Here is a 26,063-nt window from a genome sequence, read left to right as displayed (position 1 = left end):
GATCAAGGAAGAACTCAGTAACACCAAAAGGGAAGTGACAGCCTGTCTCATAGCTAAAGGAAGAGAGACTACTATAGAGTGACATCAGCAGCACTGTTCACCTGGGGACTGCTGTGTGCCAGCCTTTGTGCTGAGAAGTCACCCACGTTATATTCTGGAATCCTCAGAACCCTGAAAAATAAGTGGTAGCATATGCAATTTTACAGATGAAGAAACTAGGATGTAACTTGCCTGGGACTCAGAGCTACTGTGAGGTTGGACTGGGATCAAATACAGTTACTGGAAAGTTACTCCATGCTGTCTTCATGGGTAACATTGTTTCCATGCTGCTGTTTTCTTTCCAAGTCTGGCAGGTGCTTATTTCAGGTAAAGGACTGGGAAGTACTCGCCCACGGACTGCAGGGAATTGATTTCATGAAATCAGTGGAGTATTTGTTGAATAATTTTTTACTAAGGAGAAAGAGAAATAGAGGGCAAAGTCCTTGTCCTAAGAACACTTATATAGCATTTGGGAAGATATGGAATAAATACATGAAAATTCATAATATCAGGGAGTTTTGACAAATGTCTGAGTGCTTTTAGGTAAGAAGAATGCTAGGGGAGGACAAAGGAGGTTTGGTTCCCTGGGGCTGGGCTGTCAGGGAAGCATTCATGATGGAGATGCGGACTGGGCTGGATAGAAGAGAAAAGATGGTGGGGAGGTACCCATAGTGGCACATGGGAGGTTCAGGACTCCGTTGCCTCCTTGCCACTCTGTGTACCCCTGCCAGCGGGTTCATGATCTTGTAAGAAAATTTATTTTATTGTTCCCACTTTAATGTCATGTTCATTATAGTTTAAGGTATGCATATGGGGTAAAGAGTCAATAATAACACCCAGAGACATATACTATTAATGTTTTGATATATTTTGTTTTATTCTTTTTTACTTGTATAATGTTGTACTCATACTAGAAATATAATTTTATATTTTTCAGTTTTTGCTGAAATTTATGTCATAAGCGTTTTGTTCTCTAATTACAATACAAAACATAATTTTGTAATGGCTGCATAACATGCTATTGAGTGGATACACCATAATATGCTTAACTTTTCCCTAGTGTTGAACAAAAATGTAGAGTAAGTGAGGTTTACTGAGAGCTGTTTCTAACTCAGGCAGGCACATAAATAATTTATAATTCTGGGACTGCATGGGAACCAGGAAGTAAAAGTCAAGAACATTAAGTCATGAAATGGAAAAGATTGTGAACTTTTAAATGGAGGACAAATAGAAATAAGTAAACAATCCATGAGAATGCATGCCATCTGCAGAAAAGCAAAAGAGTTATTTGCAGGCATCTCATTGAAACTGTGAGGAAGAAAGATCCTGAGTGGGCAAGATACAGTAAGTAGAAAACAATTTGACATTTATTTATTCACTAAATATTTGTTGAGGAGTTGCTATGTGCTAAGCAATGTTCTAGGCCCTGGGAATAAAGCAGTGAACAAAACAAAGAAAATTCTTACTCCATTAGAGCTTATGTTTTAGTTGGGAGAGATAAATAATAGACAAACATATGGTATGCATGAAGAAAAATAAAACAGAGCCAGAGGATAAGGAGTATGGGGGTAACGGCTATTCTTGATAGGATGGTTAGAGCAAGCTTCTCTGAAAAGTTGACACTTGAACAAAGACCTCAGAGGGTTTAAGAAGTGAGCATCGCCAGGCACAGTGGCTCACACCTGTAATCCCAGCACTTTGGGAGGCCAAGCTGGGCAGATCATGAGGTCAGGAGATCGAGACCATCCTGGCTAACACGGTGAAACCCCATCTCTACTAAAAATACAAACAATTAGCTGGGCGAGGTGGCGGGCGCCTGTAGTCCCAGCTACTTGGGAGGCTGAGGCAGGAGAATGGCGTGAACCTGGGAGGTGGAGCTTGCAGTGAGCCGAGATTGCACCACTGCACTCCAGCCTGGTCAACAGAGCCAGACTCTGTCTCAAAAAAAAAAAATTATTATAGTAATAAAATAAAAATAAAAAAAGAAGTGAGCATCGCCCATTGTTACTAAGACTGTTGTGCTTAAATGTCAGTGATTTTTTTTTGAGATAGGTCTTTGTTATATTTTAGTGAACATACAAAGACACATGTACAAAACTTCATAGGTTTACTTTTTTTAAAACATTTTATTACAAAAGTTTTCAAACATTTGTTACAGTGCACACCTACACACTCACTACCTAGATTCTACCATGAATATTTTATGATCCTTGCTTATTACCTGTCTGCCTATGAACCTGTACCTCTCCCATAATAGGTTTAATTTTTATTTTGGTGTCTTTATCCTTTATTCTGTACATTGTGAAGCTAATCACTTGTGATTTCCTTTTGCCACAGAGGTTTCCAGAAAGTTAATTCATGAGTAGGAAGAAATTTTGTATTCATTTTTGTATTATTGGTGTGTATTTTAATTTTATTTCATTTGGTTTTTTCCATGCAGTTCCTCAATCCATTTGGAATCAATTTGGGTTGTAATATAAGGCAAGGGTCTTGCTTTTGTTTGTTTATTTCCTGTACAACTGGTTTCCCCAACATTTGTGGCCTTTTGCTATGTGATCTGGTCTTTTTTTTTTTTTTTTTTTTTAAATAATACAAGTTTTTGACCGGGCACGGTGGCTCACTCCTGTAATCCCAACACTTTGGGAGTCCGAGGCAGGCAGATCGCCTGAGGTCAGGAGTTCGACCAGCCTGGCCAATATGGTGAAACCCCATCTCTACTGAAAATACGAAAATTAGCCAGGTGTGGTGGTGGATGCCTGGAATCCCAGCTACTTGGGAGGCTGAGGCAAGATAATTGCTTGAACCTGAGGTAGGAGAATTGCACCACTGCACTCCAGCCTGGTGACAGAACAAGAGTCCATCTCAAAATAATAATAACAATAATAATAATAATAATTCCAGTTTTTATATAAGCTTGTTTTTCACAGTGTGTCATCTATGTTCACTTGATTTGGCTATTTATTTTGTTAGCACCTCACTTTAGCAATTTCGTTTCATGATACATTGTAATATGTGGCTAGGCAGTCACCCCAATTTTCCTTTTTAAAATTTTCTTACTTGTGCTGTGTATTTTGTAAATGAATATTAAAGTCACCCATGTTCTAAGGCCTTGTTGCAAGTTTAATTAATATTCACATTTCTTGCTTTTTTGAAAGGAGTCTTTCCGTATCTGTAAAAGAAGGATAAAAACAGAAGTCTTTTGATAGGATTATTATATGGATTAAATAACATACACGTGAAATGTTTAATATGGCTTATCAACTCAGAGCTTTTTCTGACTTTACAGAAGACTCTAAGATTTATTTGGGCTCTACCTAATTGTAATTCATTTCTGGAGTTTCCCAGATCCATTTTTAAGCAAGAAAAAGATAACTTTGGGATATTACCAATTCAGAAATCAAGCACATTGGAGGAGGAAAAGTGACAGCAACACCCAAGAAATGTCTCCCTACCCTTGTTGCAGGATCCTCTAGTATTGTTATGACTAAATGTCCTGCAGAGTCCTCTACCCTCAACCCCACTTCTGCAATGCCCATTCTGCATAACCAGCAGTGATCTGGGGTTCAGATTGACGTTCACACTCACATGTCACAATAGACTGGAATCTGGCACCAGTTTAACTTAGCTTTATATAAGGATGCAGGACAGGAAACAGTGTATCGACATTACAGCATCAAACACATCTTCATCGGGGACCTTCCCACCACCTATGCGTGGCTTCCCAGCCCACAGAAGACACACTCAACCACTGGTGATGAGAATAAGCGGGAGCTTATGGACCACCCCAGCATGGGAAGCTGAGCGCAGGAACTGTCCCTTATAACAGCCTGTGAGCATGGCTTCCAGGGGCCTGCATGCCTGCTCATATGTCTCAGTCCAAATGCAGCTCACTTCCAGGAGGAGTTTTCACAGCACCTCACCCACCTACCACGCCACAGTTATCTTAGCCCAGTGCATTTCAAGGATATGGTATAAGAAATAGTTACATCTGGGATCACCTTCTCGCGGAGAAAAGATGTAACCTGCTATAGGCCCTTTCTCCTCACCACACCACTCCCAGTGTCTGGTTCTCTTCCTGTCACTGCTGTTTTCTAGCAGGAATAGGCTTTAGAACCTCCTCACATCACTGAGGAAAGCCCGTGGCACTCTGTTTACCAAGACAACAGGGAGCCTTAGTGATATTCCTTCCACGTACCTTTTGTTTTCACAGGGTGGGGCAAGATACTCCTCGTCATCTGCTGGGGTCTCCTGCTGCTGCCTCTGGCCATACAATTTTCACTCAGGAAAAGGAGAGGTTTAGGCCATCACTGGTCGTTCTCCAAGCTCCCTCATCAGCACTGTTTTCCGCCGACATTCTTTCAGATTTCTACTCAATTTCTCCCAATGTGGTCTCTGCCTCATCTGAATTTAAAATTCTAGCTCCCTGCATGTGTTCTCCTTGTGCTCTTCTTCCCAGACTTGGCATCTCAGCAGAGCCATTTCTGTTTTTGTGTACTTCTCCTTTTGAGGATGAACCCACCATGGTGGACATTTCTCCTTTCTGTCTTCACAGGACTGACTGTTCTTTCCCCAGCGCCTGGTATTGAGTAGATTTCCAATACACGTTGAAGTATTCTTAAGGTTTAAGAAGTAATAGATGGTGCAGACCCAGTTTGCTAAGATGATATCAGCCAAAGTGCATATATTTCTACCCTGATTCAACAAAAGTAAATGTCACAATTTGCTTATCTCGACCCTGATCCTTTATGCAAAGATTTTTTCGTGCAAAAAGTACAGTAAAGGTAGAGAAAATGGGAAAAGCTATGTTTATTTTTCCCTGAGAAACAGGATTCCCAGTTTCTGTCTCAGACATGCCTGTGTCTGATCTAAGAAGAGGATTGTCTATTAATGCCAAAAACCCAGACAAGCAGTGAGCAATGGGAGAGTATTAAAGAATCAAAAAGCAGAGAGGGTGTTGCTTATTTCTTTCCTTTCTTTACCAACATTTTCTTGGGTTCCCAGAATTAAGTGCTAGAGGTAGAATTAACTTTGAGATTAACAATGCTGCTGGAATCTTTTGTAAAAAATTACAGTTTCATTATCATTTCACTGATTCTCAGTGGCTACTTGATGAAGCATCTGGCCTATTTTCTGTATGCTTGCCTTGGAATGAGGGAGTTTAACAGTAGCTCACGTTGATTGAGCATTTGCTATGTGCTAGGTACTATGTTAAGTACTCTACAGGTCTTATTTAAGCATCATAATACCCATTTTACGTAGGCACTGAGGTTATGCCCATTTTACAGGTGAGAAAACTGAGGTACAACATTTAGTTATCTCAGGGTCACACAAGGTCAAGGCAGAGCCAGTGTTGGACTCAGTCTGACTCCAAATTCTGTTATAACTCACCAAATTCTATATTATGTAATATAGAATTATAACTCCAAATTCTATAACTCAGTGCATAATGTATACTGTCTCTTATACACTAATTATCTGTGTTTATTCCATAATGATTATTAATATTTTAATGCACAATAGGGAATCTTTTTGCAAACCCAATTAATGGAGTAACTGTCTTCATATATATTGTGTTAAGGTTCTTAATTTCAGTCATTCCCTTCAATATTTCTTACTAAATTATTGATCTGGATGTTAAGAGGGAGAAGGGTACACTTGAATTGGATTGATTTCTTCTGTAACCTTAGAATAAATTTCTCATCAAGAAACTTTATTACCATCTTACGTTTTTACTTTCCATAATAAATTGTGGACTTTACTCCATCTCTGAGCTCTACCTGCCTCGTACGGCTTGTCTGGCTGTTTTATGGCAGCAAACAATGAAGCAGATACTTTTACCCCATGAAAATCCCCAGCTCTAGGGCTCATTTCCAAATGTCAAGAGTTGAACCATCTCCAAGTGGGTCTGACCCCACTTGTCTTGGTGGACTTCCCTCTGCATTCCCATTCACTTACCTGAATTTGTTAAGAGTGTTTTATGTTGTGAAATCTTTAATCATAGAGTCTAGTCTATATATGGGAGGTCTAATCTAGCCTCAAGCTTTTCCTTTTTTCCCCCAGCGAAATATTTGGGATGGTAGCCTCCAACCAGGATTGACTTATACTGAAAAAATGAGCCAACATTTTTTGTTACTGCTCATTTGAATTTCAGAAATTTGACTTCATGGTATCTCATTCTAAATATTTTTTCAACAGTATTGAGGTATTATTGATTCATGTTAAGTATTTATATCTCTCTTTCACTTGTGGTTCAGTTTCAAAGTGTATTTCACCGTGTTGTTGTTGTTGTTTTTGTTTGTTTTGTTTTTGTTTTTGTTTTTTGGTCATCCTCTGGTTGTTTTAACAGCAAGTTTTATCTGCTTACAGGAGAATATTAAAAAGTGAGCCTCCATATCCCCAAGAAATGAGTGCTTTAGCTAAAGACCTAATTCAGCGTCTTTTGATGAAAGATCCCAAGAAGAGATTGGGATGTGGTCCACGCGATGCAGATGAAATCAAAGAACATCTCTTCTTTCAGGTGAAATTATTGAATAGATAAATGGTTTCATACTCCTTGCCATTTTCAAGGTCGTTGGCATTCTTGTGAAATTAGTGAACACAGTCCCCTTTGGATCATCTTCCACTGGCATTTTCACATACATTGCACCTTTTGTTTGTTTTTTTGTTTATTTGAGACCGAGTCTCGCTCTGTCGCCCAGACTGGAGTGCAGTGACGCGATCTCGGCTCCCTGCAGGCTCCACCTTACGGGTTCACGCCATTCTTCTGCCTCAGCCTCCCGAGTAGCCGAGACTACAGGCGCCCGCCACCACGCCCGGCTTATTTTTTTTGTATTTTTAGTAGAGACGGGGTTTCACCGTATTAGCCAGGATGGTCTCAATCTCCTGACCTCGTGATCCACCCACCTCGGCCTCCCAAAGTGCTGGGATTACAGGTGTGAGCCACCGTGCCCGGCCTTTTTTGTTTGTTTTTAATGATAGGGACCCTTTAGGTAGGATCAAACTCTCCTTGTATAAACATAAATGGTCTTTTTCTCCCTCAATGGAGCAGGAGTGGGGAGGATCATAATAGCATTCAATTTTATACATACTCATTCATTAGAGTTTCTAGGGGGTGGTTTCCATTTATGATCATGCGATCTAGCCATATGGACTAAGGAGACTTTTACTGTACTTTTTACTTCTGTTTCAGTTCATGAGCTATTACCGCCACTGTGTTTCACCTTTTAAATAGTGATTACATCACTTCCTCTTTTCCCAGAAGTAATCTTTAAAAATTTTAGATTTACCTAGTTCTCAGTTACATATTCATGACACAAAGAGAGTTATTCATTTATTTCCTTTGTCCTGTGACAGTGCTTCTCTTATTCTGAAAAAGCCTAATGAGACCATTCTACTGAGGACCAACATATCTGCTCAGTTTAGTACAAAAAAAACCACCAAAATATTAAACTTCTGGGAAAAAACATTTAACTGAGTTGGCTCGTTATTTCCAGCCTCATTCGTCAAAACTGGGGATGCCATGGCTTTGATTTCTAAAACTCTGGAGATACAACTTTTAAATAACTTCATCTTATCAGTAAGCCTGACCTAAATATTTGTGGTCTAAAGGGACCATCTAGGTTTTATTTTTTATTCTGTAAATTAAACTTTTACATGATTGGCCGGGCGCGGTGGCTCACGCCTGTAATCCCAGCACTTTGGGAGGCCGAGGCGGGCGGATCACAAGGTCAGGAGATCGAGACCATGGTGAAACCCCGTCGCTACTAAAAATAGAAAAAATTAGCCGGGCGCAGTGGCGGGCGCCTGTAGTCCCAGCTACTCGGGAGGCTGAGGCAGGAGAACGGCGTGAACCCGGGAGGCAGAGCTTGCAGTGAGCCGAGATTGCGTCACTGCACTCCAGCCTGGGCGACAGAGCGAGACTCCGTCTCAAAAAAAAAAAAAAAAAAAAAAAACTTTTACATGATTATCACTAAAACAAATGAAAATAATATATCAAAATGAAGAAAATCTCTTTTGTCAGTTAAGCTTCATGTTGTTATTTATTGTTTTTTAAATATATAAAAACAAATATTGGTTAGAAATGAGAATTATCTCTGCACTTCTATGCTCAAAAAAAAGCATATTTTTCTTAGTCTGTCAATATAATTATTTTTTTTAAATACTGCACATCTTACAGAAGTTCAGTAACATAGTGAGAAATATATTTAGAATAAAATAAACCTCTCATATGCATTTCATAGATTCACATGGCTTGGAAGGATTACTCTTTGAACAAACTTTCAAATATCTTGTTTAGAAGTTTATCTCAAAAGTTAACAGTAAAATTTAAGAAACAAGTGAAGCAAAGTACCCCCGACCATATATTCCTAAGATCTTTTTCTCCATGGCTCCCTGTATTTGGGAATATTGCAGTTTGTCTTTCATATTAGAGAAATTTCTCTTTTCAGTAGCTTGGAATAGTAATTTTAGATTACTTAATTGCCTTGACGTTTTAAATGATAAGGACACTTTTGGAAAGACCAGAATTCTACTTGTAAAGGCCTAAATGGGCTTTTTCTCTGTAAGTGGTGCGGAGGTGGAAAGGATCATAATAGCATTCCATTTTCTACATATTAAACATTCTCCTGCTAACAACCTGTTTCTTTAAATTACCCCTTTCCTCTAGAAGTTTCTTTTAATATATGTACAATAGCCAAGCACAAGTTATGTGCTTGTAATGGAAAACATTACAGCTGCAGAGAGAAAAAAACACTAACTAGAAAGTCAAGAGACTATGTTCAAATCCTGACTCTTCCATCAACTGTGTTTGAGTGAAAAGGTTATTTCTTATTTCTCAGCCTCAGTTTCACTGGATCAAATAAAGGAGATGAACTAAATGATCTCAATTCCATTTTAGCTGAGAAATTTGGAGATCTGTAATTTAATTATTTTGTTTCTATTGCATCTACAAGACAACATAATAAAAACATTTTATGGTAATTGATTAAACTTACTGAATTTTATCAACCAAGAAGTGCACATTTTCATATTTTACTGTCACTGAAATCAGTATGCATGTTACAGTGACCATCACCTTATATTCTTATGATTAATACTTTTTTCTTCTTAATGATACATAAAATAATTGTGTATCTTACTATCAGTAATGGCATCTTAGATTTGAAGAAATATGGTAGTAGGAGATCTGTAGGATTTAATTCAGTAAGTGTTACCTGAGATTGTTTTAAATGATAGAAGGAGCACAAAGAAACAGAGTAAAGGGTTGGATTTCAGTAATATAACTCAGTAAGTGACCTAGAGGGAAAAGGGGCTTGCATTATTCTATGGGGGATGTAAGAGGTAGTGTTTAAAATGCTTGAACACAGTTGAATAAGTGATCACATCCGTATAATGGTATCATTTGGACTTCTAGACATAGGCACATGCATGATTACTTATTTTCCAGTCTGTCTGGATGCCCAGGAGGAAAAACAAGTGCAGGCGGAGAGCTAAGTAACACTGCCTCTAGAAAATAGGAATGTTCCTTTAGAGCTAATATCCACATCTGTAGAGCATTTGGAAACCCTTTATTTCAGTTTTTTATTTTGTTTTGGGTTTTTTGCTTGTTTTCTTTTTGGCTTAGCACCTTTCTGAAGAGGCTCAGGGCAAAAGTATTTTTCTGTTATCTTTAAAGGTAAACTAGGGAGTCTTGGTGCCCCCCAGAGGACACTCTGAGATTCAACAGCGATAGTCTCATCTTTGAGGCACAGCGTTGGTTGGAGCTATAAACTGCTGTGATCTTGCTTGGAAAAAATATATTTTTTATTATTGATGTAAAATATGTTCCCTTATTTTTATCCTCTCTCCCTACCAGTCAAAATCCTAATTTATCTTTGCTAGTCTTAGAAAATATGTTTTGACTGTTGATTTCTACTTTGTACCAACTTTCTTTGTTTTAGAAAATAAATTGGGATGATTTAGCCGCCAAAAAAGTGCCTGCACCATTTAAGCCGGTCATTCGAGATGAATTAGATGTGAGTAACTTTGCAGAAGAGTTCACAGAAATGGATCCCACTTATTCTCCTGCAGCCCTGCCCCAGAGCTCTGAGAAGCTGTTTCAGGTAATTTCCCAGCCTGTGCACATGTACATTGGCCATATGTCCTTTGAAAGAAAAGATTAAATTTCCCATATTGAAGTAGTTTTGTTGGCACCGTAAAAATGGGATTCTTTCATATCTTCTAAATTATTAAGTGCAGAAATATTGCAGATTGTTAACTGAAGCTTATAGTTTGCTCAATAGCAGATACTGTTTATGTGATTATTTTTGATATAAGGGAAGTTTTAATTTTATACCTGAAATTTTATTTTTGTTCAGACTCTTTTATAGAAAATACAATAATCTTTTATTTTACCTCTATTCATATTAAAAAATTTTTTCTTTATACACACAGGGTCTCACTCCGATGACTGGAGTGCAGCAGTGCTGTCCTAGCTCACTGCAGCCTCAGACTCCTGGGCTCAAGCAATCCTCTCACCTTAGCCTCTGGGATAGCTGAGACCACAGGTGCAAACCAGCACACCCAGCTAATTTTTCTATTTTTTGCAGAGATAGGGTCTTGCTATGTTGCCTAAGCTGGTCTTGAACTCCTGGCCTCAAGTGACCCTCCTGCCTTGGCCTCCCAAAGTGCTGGAATTACAGGCATAAGCTACCACATCCAGCCTTGGCCTCCCAAAGTGCTGGGATTACAGGCATGAGCCACCACGTCCAGCAAAAAAAAAAATTTTTTTTTTAAGAAACAAGGTCTTACTCTGTCACCCAGGCTGGATTGCAGTGGTATGATCATAGCTCGCTGCAGCCTTTAACTCCTTGGCTCAGGGGATCCTCTTGCCTCAGCCTCCTGAATAGCTGGGACCACAGGTACATGTCACCACACCCACCTAATGTAAAAATTTTTTTTTTAGAAACAGGGTCTTACTTTGTTGCCTAAACTGGTCTTGAACTCTGGCCTCAAGCGATCCTCCTGCCTTGGCCTCCCACAATATTACCTTATTCATTACCTTCAGTAACTAATCTTAACTGCTAACTCTTAAAAAAGATTTAGATTTTTATTATATTTAGAAAAGGGCATTTGTCACACAAGGTAAAATATTCTAACTATTAAATGGCATCAGAGCTTAGCTTCTTTGACCTCTATAAGTATACCTTTAGTATGGCTTAATCTGGCCATCCAGACTGTGTCTTTTCTTCTTTGCTTATCACTGTCTAGTATGTGACTGGGCACTTATTGAACTTTTTAAAAAATGTTTGTTGATTAGTGAATGTTCTAACTTGAACAGATCAATCATCCATCTTTGTACCACTTGGCTGAGAGCATCATTCTGCCATTAGACTTTGTTCCTTTCCAAAACTCAATTTTAAATTTAATTATTCTGAAGATATTAATAAGAATCAAATAATTGCTAAATTAGAAACTAACTTTAATGAGACTTGCCATTTTTCCAATTTGAAAAACAATAGCATTTAAAGACCACTTTGTGGCCGGATCTCGTGGCTCAGGCCTTTAATCCCAGCGCTTTTGGAGGCTGAGGTGGGTTGATCACTTGAGGTCAGGGGTTCAAGACCGGTTCGAGACATGGTGAAACCCTGTCAGACATGGTGGCATGTGCCTGTAATCCCAGCTACTTGGGAGGCTGAGGCAGGAAAATGGCTTGAACGCAGGAGGCAGAAGTTGCAGTGAGCCAAGATCGCACCACTGTACTCCAGCCTGGGCCACAGAGCCAGACTCAGCCTCAAAAAAAAATAAAGACCACTTTGTTTAATACCTTGACTATATCCTTTTTTTGAGAAGTTAGTTATGTTTATAAACAAATGTTTATCAGCAAACCAGGAGAATTTCATCTATGAGTCTGATTTTGGGGGTGGAAAAGTGAAGAAGTCTTTTTCTACCTTTATTTTTGAATTGGTTTAGTTCTACCAGAAGATGGCATTATATCCTTCTGAACAGCATTTTTCAAATGATTTGAAATAACCTTGCATTTTAGATTGCAAATAGAATAAAATTAGACTCATCTCAACAGATATTTGAGTGTTTTTCTAAGAAAACAAAAGTCATTACAATCTAATCTGTGTTAAACTGGAAAACTGCAAGTTGTTTTTCCTTATCTTTCTTTGTCTTGTTTTTAGGGCTATTCCTTTGTTGCTCCTTCCATCCTATTCAAGCGTAATGCAGCTGTCATAGACCCTCTTCAGTTTCACATGGGAGTTGAACGTCCTGGAGTGACAAATGTTGCCAGGAGTGCAATGATGAAGGTATATAGATGTGGTAACTTATATGACATATTTGTAGGTTTCGTGAGTGTTTAAATACTAACTCTAATTAATGTTCTTAAGTCTAGTAATTCAACTAAAGTGCAGTTTTACCAGTGGGATACAGCACTATTTTCCCTAGAATATTAACGTCAAGTTGAAAGAGCTTCTTTTTACGATTATAGAGAATTATGTATCTTAAATAATTGTGTAGATGAAAATAGAAATTACCTATAAAGTAAGATGAATTTTAGATTATAAATGTATTCTATTCCTGTTTATTAATATTAATAATTTTATTTTACTCTACAATTTTATTGATCCCTTGTGTATTACTGACATTTTCTGAAGTTAAATGATGTTGATTTCTTAACAGGACTCTCCATTCTATCAACACTATGACCTAGATTTGAAGGACAAACCACTGGGAGAAGGTAGTTTTTCAATTTGTCGGAAGTGCGTGCATAAAAAAAGTAACCAAGCTTTTGCAGTCAAAATAATCAGCAAAAGGTATGATCATTTATAATATATTATTATTTCTTATGTATTCATGAATTCTGTAAATTAAGAGATATTTATTTAAAATGAAACCAGTATTATATTGTAAGACTTTTTTACCCATAGGTTTAACCACTTGGCTCACCAGTTGGTCCATTATACTTTTGGCTCTAATTGATATTTGCTGATAAAGTCATCCATTTTAGACATACATCATAGTCTTATTTGCTTTTGAGTTTATCTACCGAAAACGTCTTTGTGACAGTGACATATTTAATCAGCCTCACTTAGTGATTTTGGCAGCTGGTGCCATTTCTACTAGTTGTGTATTTGAAATATTTTTCTCTAAAATTATTTAGCAAGCTACTGATAGCTTTGAGAGCCATCTAGTTGTTTTGGTAACTGATGATTATTGTTAAGATTGCCTATTCTTATTGCTAAATTGTCAGGCAAGTAGAACATTCATTTCCTCATATGATTTGTACTTTTCTGACTCAGAAATAATCATTTTCTTCAGAATATTACTTTTTCTGGTGTGTGGTATAATTCATTACTTTCATGGAAACCTCATTATGGTATATGGTAGCATGTATATTCTGAATGCACTGTAAATAAAACTAAATTAGTCTTGGGGCAGTACTGATGTAAAAGCTTTCTTAAAGAGACATGTGGGCGCTTAGTGTCTCATCTTGCAGGATGGAAGCCAATACTCAGAAGGAAATAACAGCTCTGAAACTCTGTGAAGGACACCCCAATATTGTGAAGTTGCATGAAGTTTTTCATGATCAGGTATCCTATTTTTTTTTCCTATGTGTACTAATTCACTTAAAGGTTGTACTTTTCACCGGTTTTATTGGTGCTACTGGGTCAGAGTCAGGGATAGGGAACATCGCCCAACCACCAGAAAGGGCAGAGAAACCACCCTCCCAACCCCTCCCCAGCCACACAGTTTCCCAACCCCAACTCAGGTTATCCCTTCACTTCTCATGCTTTTCTCACTCAGCCGTTACCACCTATGACAGGAAGACGGAGGGACAGGAGCTCAGTGCTGCAGTCACTAGCTACAAGGTACTTGTTGCCAATGCTGCTGCTACCCACCATCACTTAATCCTGGAATACTTCTCCGGACTCAGGAATTCTGAGCCTCCAACTTCCCTTTCACTTATAGAATAGAACTGAGAGAGTCTGGAGCCTAATTAATGCAAGCTAAAGGACAAATAGGAAGCAGAAAGCAAAGATACTCCTTTTATCTTCTAGCTCCAGGTGGTAAATTCTGCTCAGAACCCTGGCCAGATCATACTGCCCCCTCTTCTGCTCTCAGTCCTGCTTTGCAACAGGAACTATGGGAGGATGCCAGTGTGTCCAGTTTGTGTCTGCTAACCTCACACGTGACAGAAATTGCTCCATTACACTATTCTCTGCCCCCGAGACCAGGTGGGGTGATGTATTCCTACTTAAGACAACTTGGAGGCACAAGAGAATGAACCAATCCTGAATGTGCTTTGCCCTAATTTTACCAATGAAGAAACTGAGATTTGGAATGGTCATAAAACTTGTCCAAGGTCACACAGCACATCAATGGTGAATCTAATAAGAAGAACCTGTACTCCAGTTCTGGGCTCTGTTTGTTGTGCTCTCATAATATCTGTGACCTAGGGTCAATGGGGGCCAGTTCTCTACCACACTGAAATATCCTTGAGTACTGTTGCCAGGAATGATACATCATGGTGAGACCAGGCAGCAGCAGCAGTAGCACTATAGCCACAATAGCTGCTCCATTTATCATCACATATCTTGTGTGGTCTAGGTCCTGTACAAGGCACTCTGCATGTATTATCTTATTCAGTCCTTACCCTAGGTCCATGAGGTGAGAAAATGGACACTCACAGAAGTTAAGTAACAGGTCTCACAGTTGGTAAGTGTGGTAAGGCCGGGATCTGAATCCACACAGTCCAACTTCAGAGCCCAACAAGCTTTTACTTACTTTGCACTACTGCCTTAGGGAAGGCAGAATCACATCTGGCAGTAAGCATCCCAAAATGGCATCATCCTCTACTCACTCTTTGGTTCTTATAGTCAGAAAAGAAATGCCACTGAAGCAAGGACTCGGGGAACTGCTGTCCCTGATCCTCTACCTCCTCTTGCCTCATCAAGCCCCTCAACACAAGAGGAGGTAATGAGTCCCCTGGCCACGAAGGTGCTTAAGAAGAGGCTCACTAGACAGTCTCCTGTTGAAGATGACATAGAGGAAATTGACATCATTCAAGGAATCAATGGGTGATCTTAGATGCTCTCCTCTGGGTTAGCAACTGTGCCCCTAACTACATCCCAGACAAGATATTTAATCTCTGACCTTCAGACTAACGTCAGGTCCCACAAACAACATTTCTAATTTTTTATTTATATCACAAATTAAGTAGATGTTTTGCTATTTATATATTCAGGAGTTACTAAAATATAAATTGTCACATGATGTAATCCTATACAAACTAGTATAAATACATTATCAATCTAATACGCAGTTGTAGTGTATCTTGGGTTTTCTCATAATGGTGGCACGGTTGCCTAGATCATCCCTGTGTCCAGTCTTTTCTTCAACTAATGGGTGAAACTGGTTATAGTGGGTCTTCATCCTTTGTGCAGTAGTGTAGTTCATTTTGTGTGCCATGATATGGTTTCACATACTCCGTGAGTTTGCTATTGCTGCTGCAACAAATCACCACAAACTTAAAACAATACAAATTTGTTATCCTGCAGTCTGGAGGTCAGAAGTCCAAAATCAGGCCCATTGGCTTAAAGTCTAGCTGTCACCAGGGCTGGTTCCCTCTTGAGCAGAACCAGGTGCACAGCAGGAGGTGAGCGGCAGGTGAGCCAGCATTACCACCTGAGCTCCACCTTTTGGCAGATCAGCGACAGCATTAGATTCTCACTGGAGCACAAACCCTGTTGTGAACTGCGCATGGCGAGGGATCTGAGTTGCAGCACTCCTTATGAGAATCTAGTGCCTGTCCCACCCCACTACTGCCTCCTCCCATCCGTGGAAAAAATTGCCTTCCATGAAACCACTTCCTGGTGCCAAAAAAGTTGCGGGCCTGGCTCATGCCTGTAATTCCAGCACTTTGGGAAGGCGAGGCAGGTGGATCACTGGAGGTCAGGAGTTTGAGACCAGTCTGGCCAACATGGTGAGACCCTATCTCTACCAAAAAATACAAAAAATTAATCAGGCGTGGTGTTGTGCGCCTGTAGTCCTAGCTACTCTGGAGGCTGAGGTGGGATAATCTGTTGAACCTGGGAGGCAGAGGTTGCAGTGAGCCAAGACTGCACCACTGCACTCCAGCCTGGGTGATAGAGTGACACCCTGTCTCAAAAAAATAAGAAAAAAAGAAAAAAAAATGTTGGGGACCACTGCTCTGGAGGCTCTAAGGGACAACCCATTTACTTGCCTTTTGTAGCTTCTAGACACCCCCCAACATTTCCTTGACTGTAAGCCTTCCATGCATCACTCTAAGATCTTGCCTCCAGGGTCTTATCTCATACTGCTAACTCTGGAGTAATTCAGGATAATCTTGCATCTCAAGATCCTTAATTTACTAATCACATCTCAAAAGGCCCTTTTGCCATCCTTCTAAGGTAACAACCACAGGTTCTGTACGTTAGGACATGAACATCTTTGGAGGGCCATCATTCAAACTCTACCACACATACATTTTCTCATTGTTATCTGTATTTTATTGATAAAGATACTAGAATTAATAAGATAAAGTAACATCCCAAGATCATGAATAAATAACAGAATTGACTTTCAAATCCAGGTTGAACTCTAAATCTATTCTTACACCACTACAAGTATTGCCTTACATCCTTTTTAAAGCTCACCAGCCTATATTTGTAGCAGACCTGCAAGCTTGACTTTATCTGATGTAGAAACTCAGTTTGATGTCTGGTAGGCTGGGAGCAATTTTGTTTTTAGAAGGGTCGTTCACTCTACAATTTGTCTAATGTGTTCAGGATAATGTACTTACAATTATCTTTTTTATGAAGCAGTTTATTCTAAGTTTTGCTAATAAAGAAAGAAACATTTTGTTTGTGAAGTGATGTTGGCCTTATAATGCATGGCACCTGAATTCAGTATATTGCCATGCTATCTTTTTCTAAACCATTTGTGTTCATTTGAGAGCTGATTAAGTCCTTTCTTTTTTTCTTTTTTGAGATAGGGTCTCACTCTGTCACCCAGACTGGAGTGCAGTGGTGCAATGACGGCTCCCTGCAACCTTGACCTCCTGAGCTCAAGTGATTCTCCCACCTCAGCCTCCTGAGTAGCTGGGACTATAGGTGTGCACCACCATGTCTGGCTAATTTTTGTTATTATTTTTTGTAGAGATGAGGTCTCACTATGTTGCCCAGGCTGGTCTTGAGCTCCTGGGCTCAAGCAGTCCTCTCACCCTGGCCTCCGAAAGTGCTGGGATTATATAGCCCTTTGCTTTTTGATAGTTCCTTTGGAAATTATGCACTCTGACAGAAAAGGGCCAGGGGTGGGGAAGAAAAAGCATGGTAAACATATAATTTACAAAGTAACTATTAAGATAATACTATTGGGATTAAAGCAAAAACCCATAGTGAGTTATAGGTATTTGTAATGAATATTAACAGGAGCCCTGAAACTAATCTGTTGAGTCGTAACAGGAGGTTCAAAATGACAATATCAAAGAATACCTTTTTAAACTTTTATGTTGTAATTTATTTGTAGAGATGGAGTCTCACTGTGTTGACCAAGCTGGTCTTGAACTCCTGACCTCAAGCAATCCTCCCACCTCAGCCTCCCAAAGTGCTGGGATTACAGGTGTGAGTCACTGAGCCCGGCCTCAATACCTTTTTTAAAAGATTAATTTGCCATTGAATGGGTGTGCCAGGCTTCACGTGGGCAGTTGCCCATTGTACTCAGTCAATATTCAGATTCTATATTATTTAAAGCAAGTGACTTCACATTATTGTTACGTTATTGTCAGCAGTTTAAAAAGAAAGATGTGTAAACTTGATAGGGAGGGTTGGAATGGAATTCAAATGAAAGAATTAGCTGGGTGCAGTTGCACACCGATAGTCCCAGCTCATCGGGAGGCCTGAGATGAGAGAATCCCTTGAGCCCAGGAATTCAAGGGCAGATTTCTTTTTAGAGACTTCATCTCTTAAAACAAAACGCTGCAAATGAAAGAATTCATCACAGAAGGGAAAAAGGATATACAGTATAAAGATTTCACTGCAGTACTTGAAATTTTCCATTACCAAAATAGAATTATAAAACAGCTACGTTATCTTTCAGTTCTTTCCTCTAAGATACGAGGATTGCCACTGATTATTTTAACAAGGGATTATTTAAACGTGTTGGTGGTAGATAGTCAATAAATGTTTTATATGTTAATAGACTTCTGTGCTTCAGAAAGGCCCTCCACATTATTCCTTTTCTTTTCTAGCTTCACACATTTCTGGTGATGGAACTTCTGAATGGGGGAGAACTGTTTGAACGCATTAAGAGAAAGAAGCACTTCAGTGAGACGGAAGCCAGCTATATCATGAGGAAGCTTGTTTCGGCTGTAAGCCACATGCATGATGTTGGAGTGGTGCACAGAGATTTGAAACCTGAGGTACAAAATCACTTGCTCTCTTATGTAATTCAATCTAGCATCATTATTAAAGATCTCCCAAACATGTGGGAAGTTTCTGGGCAGGTTTCCTTATTTTTTTACTTTTCAAAGCTGTAAAATAGATAATTGAAAATATGTTTCTTGGATTTTTTTTTCTTTTATATTTCAGTCTAAAATAAATTTGTCTTTGTTTATTTTTTGCCAGCGGATCATCTTGAGGTTATATTTGTAAGTGGGAGAGCCTTTTATGGAAAAAATACTTTATGCAACAGTTGTGGACTAAAAATAGCAATGGAAATTTTTGTAACAGAAAATAATATCTCTTACATATAATTTTAGAGGGTTTTTTCCCAAATGATGTATTTTGAAAACTTATTTTTTACATTTGTAATCAAATTGGTTAGCTCATGAATAAAAATGTATATAATTGTATTCTAAATACTTAAAGAATTGTCTTGGTTTAATTAGTTATGCCATCTTTCTATGTGCTTTTCTATGATCGTGCTATAATATTTATAGAACTATATGTAGCAATGCAAAAGTAACAGCTATTTATGTATCTCCTCTTATGAAAGGCTAATAAAGAACATTCTCTTAGAATGATCCCTTTTTAGTATCAAAACTATGAAAATTCCCTCCTTTTAGAAAATCAACAAAATAATTAAAATTGAAAAACAAAAATCAATACTGTATAAAAAGATAATGATGACTCATCCTTTACCATATACAATAGTATACATATTCTCTCCAAAATAGAACTTTAATTATCATGTGATTATAATACATTCTCGAGTATATATAAAATATTAACTTATTTGATGTTCCTTTTGTGATTAAGCCACAAACGAATCATTTCTCTAAAAGTGCTGTTTCTGCCTTTTACTTCAGTATCTTGAATTATTAGAAAAAGAGGATGTTTTCAAATGGAATTCTTTTCTTCTCTACTTCACATGGAAAAGAAAATTTTTAATGGAATTCTGCGCATTAAAGTATACTTGGTTTATTCCTTTCATGTATTTAAACTTCTGTCTGTGTATTTTCTATTACCATTATTCACATTACTAGTAATTAATCAAAAGTAAATTCTGTTTTATTAACTTGCAACTATGATAGCTCCCCCCTGCTTCCTTCATCATAGTTCTCACTCTCCTACATAACGCCCACTGAAAATATGGTGCTCTGTACATTGGAGATTAGCTGTCTATTTTTAAATGTGAAAGCACACCACTTAAATGTTTTCTTGATAGACAAGGAACAAGCATGTAGTTTTTTTTAATTGAAAAGATCTGTTCCATGACTGTATAGAATTCATTTTCACATGTTTTATTCTTTGATAACTGGCCATCTGTCACCTCATGAGTCTCAAATGAGGCAACTGTCCTCTCTTGCAGAATTTAGATTTGCATTCCTCCTTTCCTGATAAAAAGATACTTATGTAGCTTAATTCTTCTTATTTATTATAAGGCTTTTCTTTGAAATACTCACTTGAAATGGGGCAGAACTGTCAGATTATTTAGGACATTCTACTACAATTATAGTTCTAAATCAAACTAGATTTTGGAGAAATGAAAATGTACCTTTGAACTAACATTTTCATAATAAAATGTCTTTCACTTTGACTTTTAAATGGCAGTGTATATTATTTCTAAACTAAAAGTTTAGTATTTTTCCCATGTGCACTTTAAGGTCTGATTATCTTTCTTTTGGTAGGAAGCTATGTGGATTCATTTTCTGCATAGGCAGAATCGTAAGTCTAGGTAAGAGTCAGATAAATTTAGAGGCTGGCTGACATTCTTAGTAAGCTGCCTTGTATTTTTCAAACTTGTCCCATACTCTTCTGAGATTAAGAAAAGTTGCATACATCAAATTTGTTTCAGGCAGAACTTGAGATGATGATAAAAGGGGATTGAATGGTTACTTCCCACCATTGCTGACTAGGCACACCCTCCTCCATGTAGAACTGTCTGTAACTTTGAACTTTGAGAGAAGAGGTAGGCAAGTGAGCAGTGTTTCTCAATTTTACATATTCAGGATAAGAGGAGTGGATTAAAGTCACCAAATTAAAGTGATTGCCACGTCCTCTCACTTCGTCCGCTTTAAGAACTGAAATTGGCTGAGCGCGGTGGCTCATGCCTGTAATCCCAGCACTTTGGGAGGCTGAGGCAGGCGGATCACTTGAGGACAGGAGTTTGAGACCAGTCTGGACAGTATGGCAAAACCCCATCTCTATTAACAATACAAAAAAAATATTAGCCAGGCATGGTGGCAGGCGCCTGTAATCCCAGGTACTTGGGAGTCTGAGGCACCAGAATCACCTGAATCCAGGAGGTGAAGGTTGCAGTGAGCCGAGATTGCACCACTGCACGCAGACAGAGCAAGACTGTCTCAAAAAAAAAAAAAAAAAAAAGAACTAAAATCAGGGAAGCCCTTTTCCAGTCTTAATATAGAATAAACGTAGTCATTTCCAAAGACTTAGCAGGGTCAATGAAGACGGGGCCAGCTGTGGTTCATTCAGTTGTTCTGTGTGGACAGTGCTTTGCACTGCAAAGGGGCTCACGTGTTACTTGCTGAAAGACTTCTCCCAAGCACACATCCATCAACCCCAGCTGTGACTTCAATGTCACAAATTCATGATTAAACACTCTATGCTAGAAAATTTAAGACAATTTTTAGTTAATATTTTTGTTTTTCTTTCCACCCACTTTATTCATTTTCAGATGGAAGGCTTAGGAGATTTTTTTTCTTTGCATCAGTGATACCTTCTATAATGTGTTTTATTTCAGCTAGAATAGCATTAACAAAGCAAATGATGTTCCAGAGCTGGGAATAATTTAATGACTATGAAGGTATAGTGGATTTTGTTAGGATGCCTAAAGACGATATAATCAGATTTTGCTTACTTTCAGTACTAGCTTAATGTACTTATTAAAATAATTTGTGCATCAGTAAGTATTTATTAATCATGTGATAAATACAAAAGTAGTACTACAGAGTCTTAGTGATCAAGAAGCCTTGGTGGATGAATGATTCAAAATAATAATGTTTTCTGAATATTTGAGGGATAATATCCCTAAGTATCAAAATATGTTTAAGTATTAGCTGTTGGAGAAAATATTTCTGAAATGTAATGGATATCTCCACCATGTCGTCTTCAGTAGGCAATACTAGATATTATATAGCTATTTTATTTATGACTTTGTTCAATGAACACATATTTACCAAAGCACCTACTCTATGTCTGTGCCAGGCCCTGGGGTAGGGTCAAAAATAAGGTAGACACATAGTCCCTGTCCTTATGGAACTATGACATAATGGGGATGAAGACATTAAACTAACAATACAGAGGTGGTAAGTCCCAGAAAGGAAAAGTAAATAGGGTTAGGAAAAAATATTAAAAGTTTTCACTTCAGGCTGGGCACGGTGACTCAAGCCTGTAATCCCAGCACTTTGGGAGGCCGAGACGGGCGGATCACGAGGTCAGGAGATCGAGACCATCCTGGCTAACACGGTGAAACCCCGTCTCTACTAAAAAGTACAAAAAACTAGCCGAGCGAGGTGGCGGGCACCTGTAGTCCCAGCTACTCCGGAGGCCGAGGCAGGAGAATGGCGTAAACCCAGGAGGCGGAGCTTGCAGTGAGCTGAGATCCGGCCACTGCACTCCAGCCTGGGCGACAGAGCCAGACTCCATCTCAAAAAAAAAAAAAAAAAAGTTTTCACTTCAGTTTGGTAGGATGGTTAGGAAGGTATCTCTAAATGAGGAGTAGATGAGGGGAGGTAGGTTGGTGGAGGAAGCAGAAGACAAACACGAGCAGAGGGAAAAGCTTAGACAAAGGGTCTGACATCAGAAGAGGCATGGTGCAGTTGAAAAATGTTTCACGTGACATGGTAAAATTTAAATAATACCAAAAAGCATCAGGCAGAGAGCAGTACTGCACTGATGTCCCGCCCTCGAGCCTCCCCATGAGACCTCTCTGCACATGAATCAACTATCAATATACAAAGTGTTACATAAATAGGACCAGCAAATCCCAAGACATGTCTAGTGAGAAACTAATGTAAGCATTGATATCTTGCAGAATTTATTGTTCACCGATGAAAATGACAATTTGGAAATTAAAATAATTGATTTTGGGTTTGCACGGCTAAAGCCACCGGATAATCAGCCCCTGAAGACTCCATGCTTCACCCTTCATTACGCAGCCCCAGAGCTCTTGAATCAGAACGGCTACGATGAGTCCTGTGACCTGTGGAGCTTGGGTGTCATTTTGGTGAGTCCTTTTCAATACAGTCATTAAACCTGCTCATTTCTTCGGTGTCCTCTGTCCTTATCTCGCTCTTCACTGTTTCCTTACATTCATGAAAAATTGGCAAAGTGGTTTCTTTTCTGTACAGCCAATTAGAGGCCTGATCGAATAGTATTTCCCTGTCTTAAAACTTATATTAGAGAAAATGTAGGAGTTTCTATGTTGGTTTATTTTGAAATATTTAAGTTAGCTGTGTTTTATATCAATGAGAGTTAAAGGAACTATAGTATATATGTTTAAAGACACATATTGGACATAATGTGAAAATAGCAAAGTGATTCATAAATAGAAAAGCATTTTTAAAAAACTATTCTGTGAAGTTTCAGACTAAAATGTAGTTAAAGAATACCATTTAGGCCAAATTAACAAATAAATAGATAAAATTAGAAGTATTTCTACTACATAACTTAGAGTAATGTGAGCATGCTTTTCACAGAATGCCCTTGGCTGCTGTGATTAGAAACAGAACATTAAACTAGAAAAATCTTGTGTTTTTTCCTCCAAATATCAGTACTTTTTCTGCATATAATTTGTAATGCATGATCTTGGGAAATTTTCAGATAGTACAGAAAGAAGGAACAAGGTGAAAATTACTCATAATCTTCTCATTGACAGATGATATACCTCAAGTTCTCTCTCTCCCTTCAGCCCCTCCTCCCCTGTAGATATGTAGGCGTTACATCTTTCCACATGTTTTCTATACATGTATATATATTTGAATTTTTTAACAAATAAGATTATATTATACCTGTATTTTGAGTCTCTGAAACTTATTTAACCATTTATTTACTAGTAAGCAGTTAGCATTTTTTTCATTGTTTCACTAATTATAAGCTACACAAATGAATATTTTTTTATATATGTGTTTGTGTTTTTCTCACCATTTCCTTAGGATAGATTCCCAGAAGAAGGGTATACACAACTTTCCTCTAACAAGTGTGCCTAGATTTCCTTCTAAAAGGTTTAACAGATTATGTTCTCATCAACTGTATGGGAGTACATTGGCTATCAATTTTCATCTGAAATGATATCCCATTGTGATTTTTTTTTTTTTTTTTTTTTTTTTGAGACAAAGTCTTGCTCTGTCTCCCAGGCTGGAGTGCAGTGGCACCATCTTGGCTCACTGCAACCTCCGCCTCCCAGATTCAAGCGATTCTCCTGCCTCAGCCTCCCGCGTAGCTGGGATTACAAGTGCGCACCACCTCGCCTGGCTAATTTTTGTATTTTTAGTAGAGACGAGGTTTCACCATGTTGGTCTCAAACTCCTGACCTCAGGTGATGCTCCTACCTTGGCCTCCCAGAGTGCTGGGATTACAGGCGTGAGCCACTGTGCCCGACCTCTTTTATGAATTGCTCTTTACGAACTTTGCCCATTTTCCTATGGGGAGATTTTTCTTACTGCATTTTAAAGCTCTGTTAAATTCTTTCATTCTTTGACATTAATATTGGAAATGTTTTTTCTGGTATGTCACTTGTTATAAAAATTTGTTTATGGTAATATGGGATTTTGATTTTGTTTTTAGAAGGATTGAAACAGAGAAGATTCTTAAATGTCTGTGTAGTAAGATATGTCAGCCTTTTTCTTTATGATATCTGGCTTTGATGTCAGATTGTCACTCCACTCCTATGCCCAACCCAAGTTTATAAAAATATTGTCCTAAATTTTTCTCTAGAATTATTTTATGTTTATACTTAAATCTGGGATTTATTTTGGTGTCAATTGTTTTCCCCCAATGAGTAGTCACTTATCCCTGCAGGATGGTTCTTTTATTTTTAAGTTTTATATATTTTTTATCTCATTGGTTTTCTTTTTATTTATTTATTTATTTTTTTTTTTGAGACGGAGTCTCGCTCTGCCGCCCAGGCTGGAGTGCAGTGGCCGGATCTCAGCTCACTGCAAGCTCCGCCTCCTGGGTTTAGGCCATTCTCCTGCCTCAGCCTCCCCAGTAGCTGGGACTACAGGCACCCGCCACATCGCCCGGCTAGTTTTTTGTACTTTTTAGTAGAGACGGGGTTTCACCGTGTTAGTCAGGATGGTCTCAATCTCCTGACCTCGTGATCCGCCCGTCTCGGCCTCCCAAAGTGCTGGGATTACAGGCTTGAGCCACCGCGCCCGGCCATCTCATTGGTTTTCAGTCATCATTTATAATTTTCAAACTAAACTTACATATTTGTGAATAACATTTTAAACAAAAATAAACTGACTTGTAGATCTGAGTTTCATTGAAGGACTTAAATTGAAGACATTTTTATTAGTAGCATGTCTTAAAGATTAAATAAAAAAGAGACTTTCATTTTTAGTAATAGTAATTTCTTTTCTCTTGCAAAAGGCCAATTATGTCCAACAAGCTCTTTAAGGTTTTAAAAAGCAGTCTTTTTTTTTTTTTTTTTTTGAGTCTCACTCTATCGCCCAGGCTGGAGTGCAGTGGCCCCATCTCGGCTCACTGCAAGTTCCACCTCCCAGGTTCACGCCATTCACCTGCCTCAGCCTCCCGAGTAGCTGGGACTACAGGCGCCTGCCACTACGCCCGGCTAATTTTTTGTATGTTTAGTAGAGACGGGGTTTCACCGTGTTAGCCAGGATGGTCTCAATCTCCTGACTTCATGATCCACCCACCTCGGCCTCCCAAATGCTGAGATTACTGGCGTGAGCCACTGCGCCCGGCCTAAAAGGCAGTCTTAAACAGGCAGCAAGGTGTTTTGGAGCCTCTGAATTCCTTAACTATAGAAATAACTGTGTGTGTAATGACATGGATGGAAGCCATGCTTCTCTCTAAATCTAATTGTCAAATGATATCACAGGATAATTACAATATCCAGTCTGTGGGAAGTTCTACTGAGCAAACAACCCAGTTTCTTTAACAAATAAATGGTAAGAAAAGGTAAACTGAAAACTTACAGATGAAAAGACACATAAGAAACAATATTTGCATCTTACCGAAATCCTGATTCAAGCACTTTCTAATTTAGATTCTGGGTTTTTGTTTGTTTGTTTTTTTTCTTTGCTATAGTCTCCCTCTGTCGCCCAGGCTGGAGTGCAGTGGTACCATCATAGCTCACTGCAGGCTCAAGTGATCCTCCTACCTCAGCCTCCTGAGTAGCTGGGACCATAGGCACATGTCACCTTACCCCAGCTAATTTTTTTTTTTTAATAGAAACAAAGTCTTGCTTTGTTGCCCAGGCTGGTCTCAAATTCCTAGCTTCAAGTGATCGTCCCGCCTCAGCCTCTCAAAATGCTGGGATTACAAGCATGAGCCACGGTGCCTAGCTTAATTTAAATTCTATTTATTAAATTC

General features: G+C 38.7%; 1 protein-coding gene across 7 annotated transcripts in view; it reads left to right on the top strand.

Annotated features, from left to right (window-relative positions):
• RPS6KA5 (ribosomal protein S6 kinase A5) overlaps window positions 1–26,063 on the top strand; it is a 197,957-nt gene that overhangs the window by 156,097 nt on the left and 15,797 nt on the right. For all 7 annotated transcript variants that reach the window (XM_007987576.3, XM_007987575.3, XM_073011261.1 and 4 more), the window contains 7 exons: window positions 6,406–6,556; window positions 9,978–10,139; window positions 12,204–12,329; window positions 12,703–12,836; window positions 13,520–13,613; window positions 18,293–18,463; window positions 22,540–22,731. In XM_007987576.3, the coding sequence (XP_007985767.1) occupies window positions 6,406–6,556; window positions 9,978–10,139; window positions 12,204–12,329; window positions 12,703–12,836; window positions 13,520–13,613; window positions 18,293–18,463; window positions 22,540–22,731 (1,030 nt within the window). The remainder of the gene's footprint in view (window positions 1–6,405; window positions 6,557–9,977; window positions 10,140–12,203; window positions 12,330–12,702; window positions 12,837–13,519; window positions 13,614–18,292; window positions 18,464–22,539; window positions 22,732–26,063) is intronic.

The sequence above is a fragment of the Chlorocebus sabaeus genome, chromosome 24 (genome assembly GCF_047675955.1).
Source record: "Chlorocebus sabaeus isolate Y175 chromosome 24, mChlSab1.0.hap1, whole genome shotgun sequence".
Classification (NCBI taxonomy): domain Eukaryota; kingdom Metazoa; phylum Chordata; class Mammalia; order Primates; family Cercopithecidae; genus Chlorocebus; species Chlorocebus sabaeus.
Note: the sequence above shows the minus strand (reverse complement) of the source record. Positions and strands in the feature narration are given on the sequence as shown.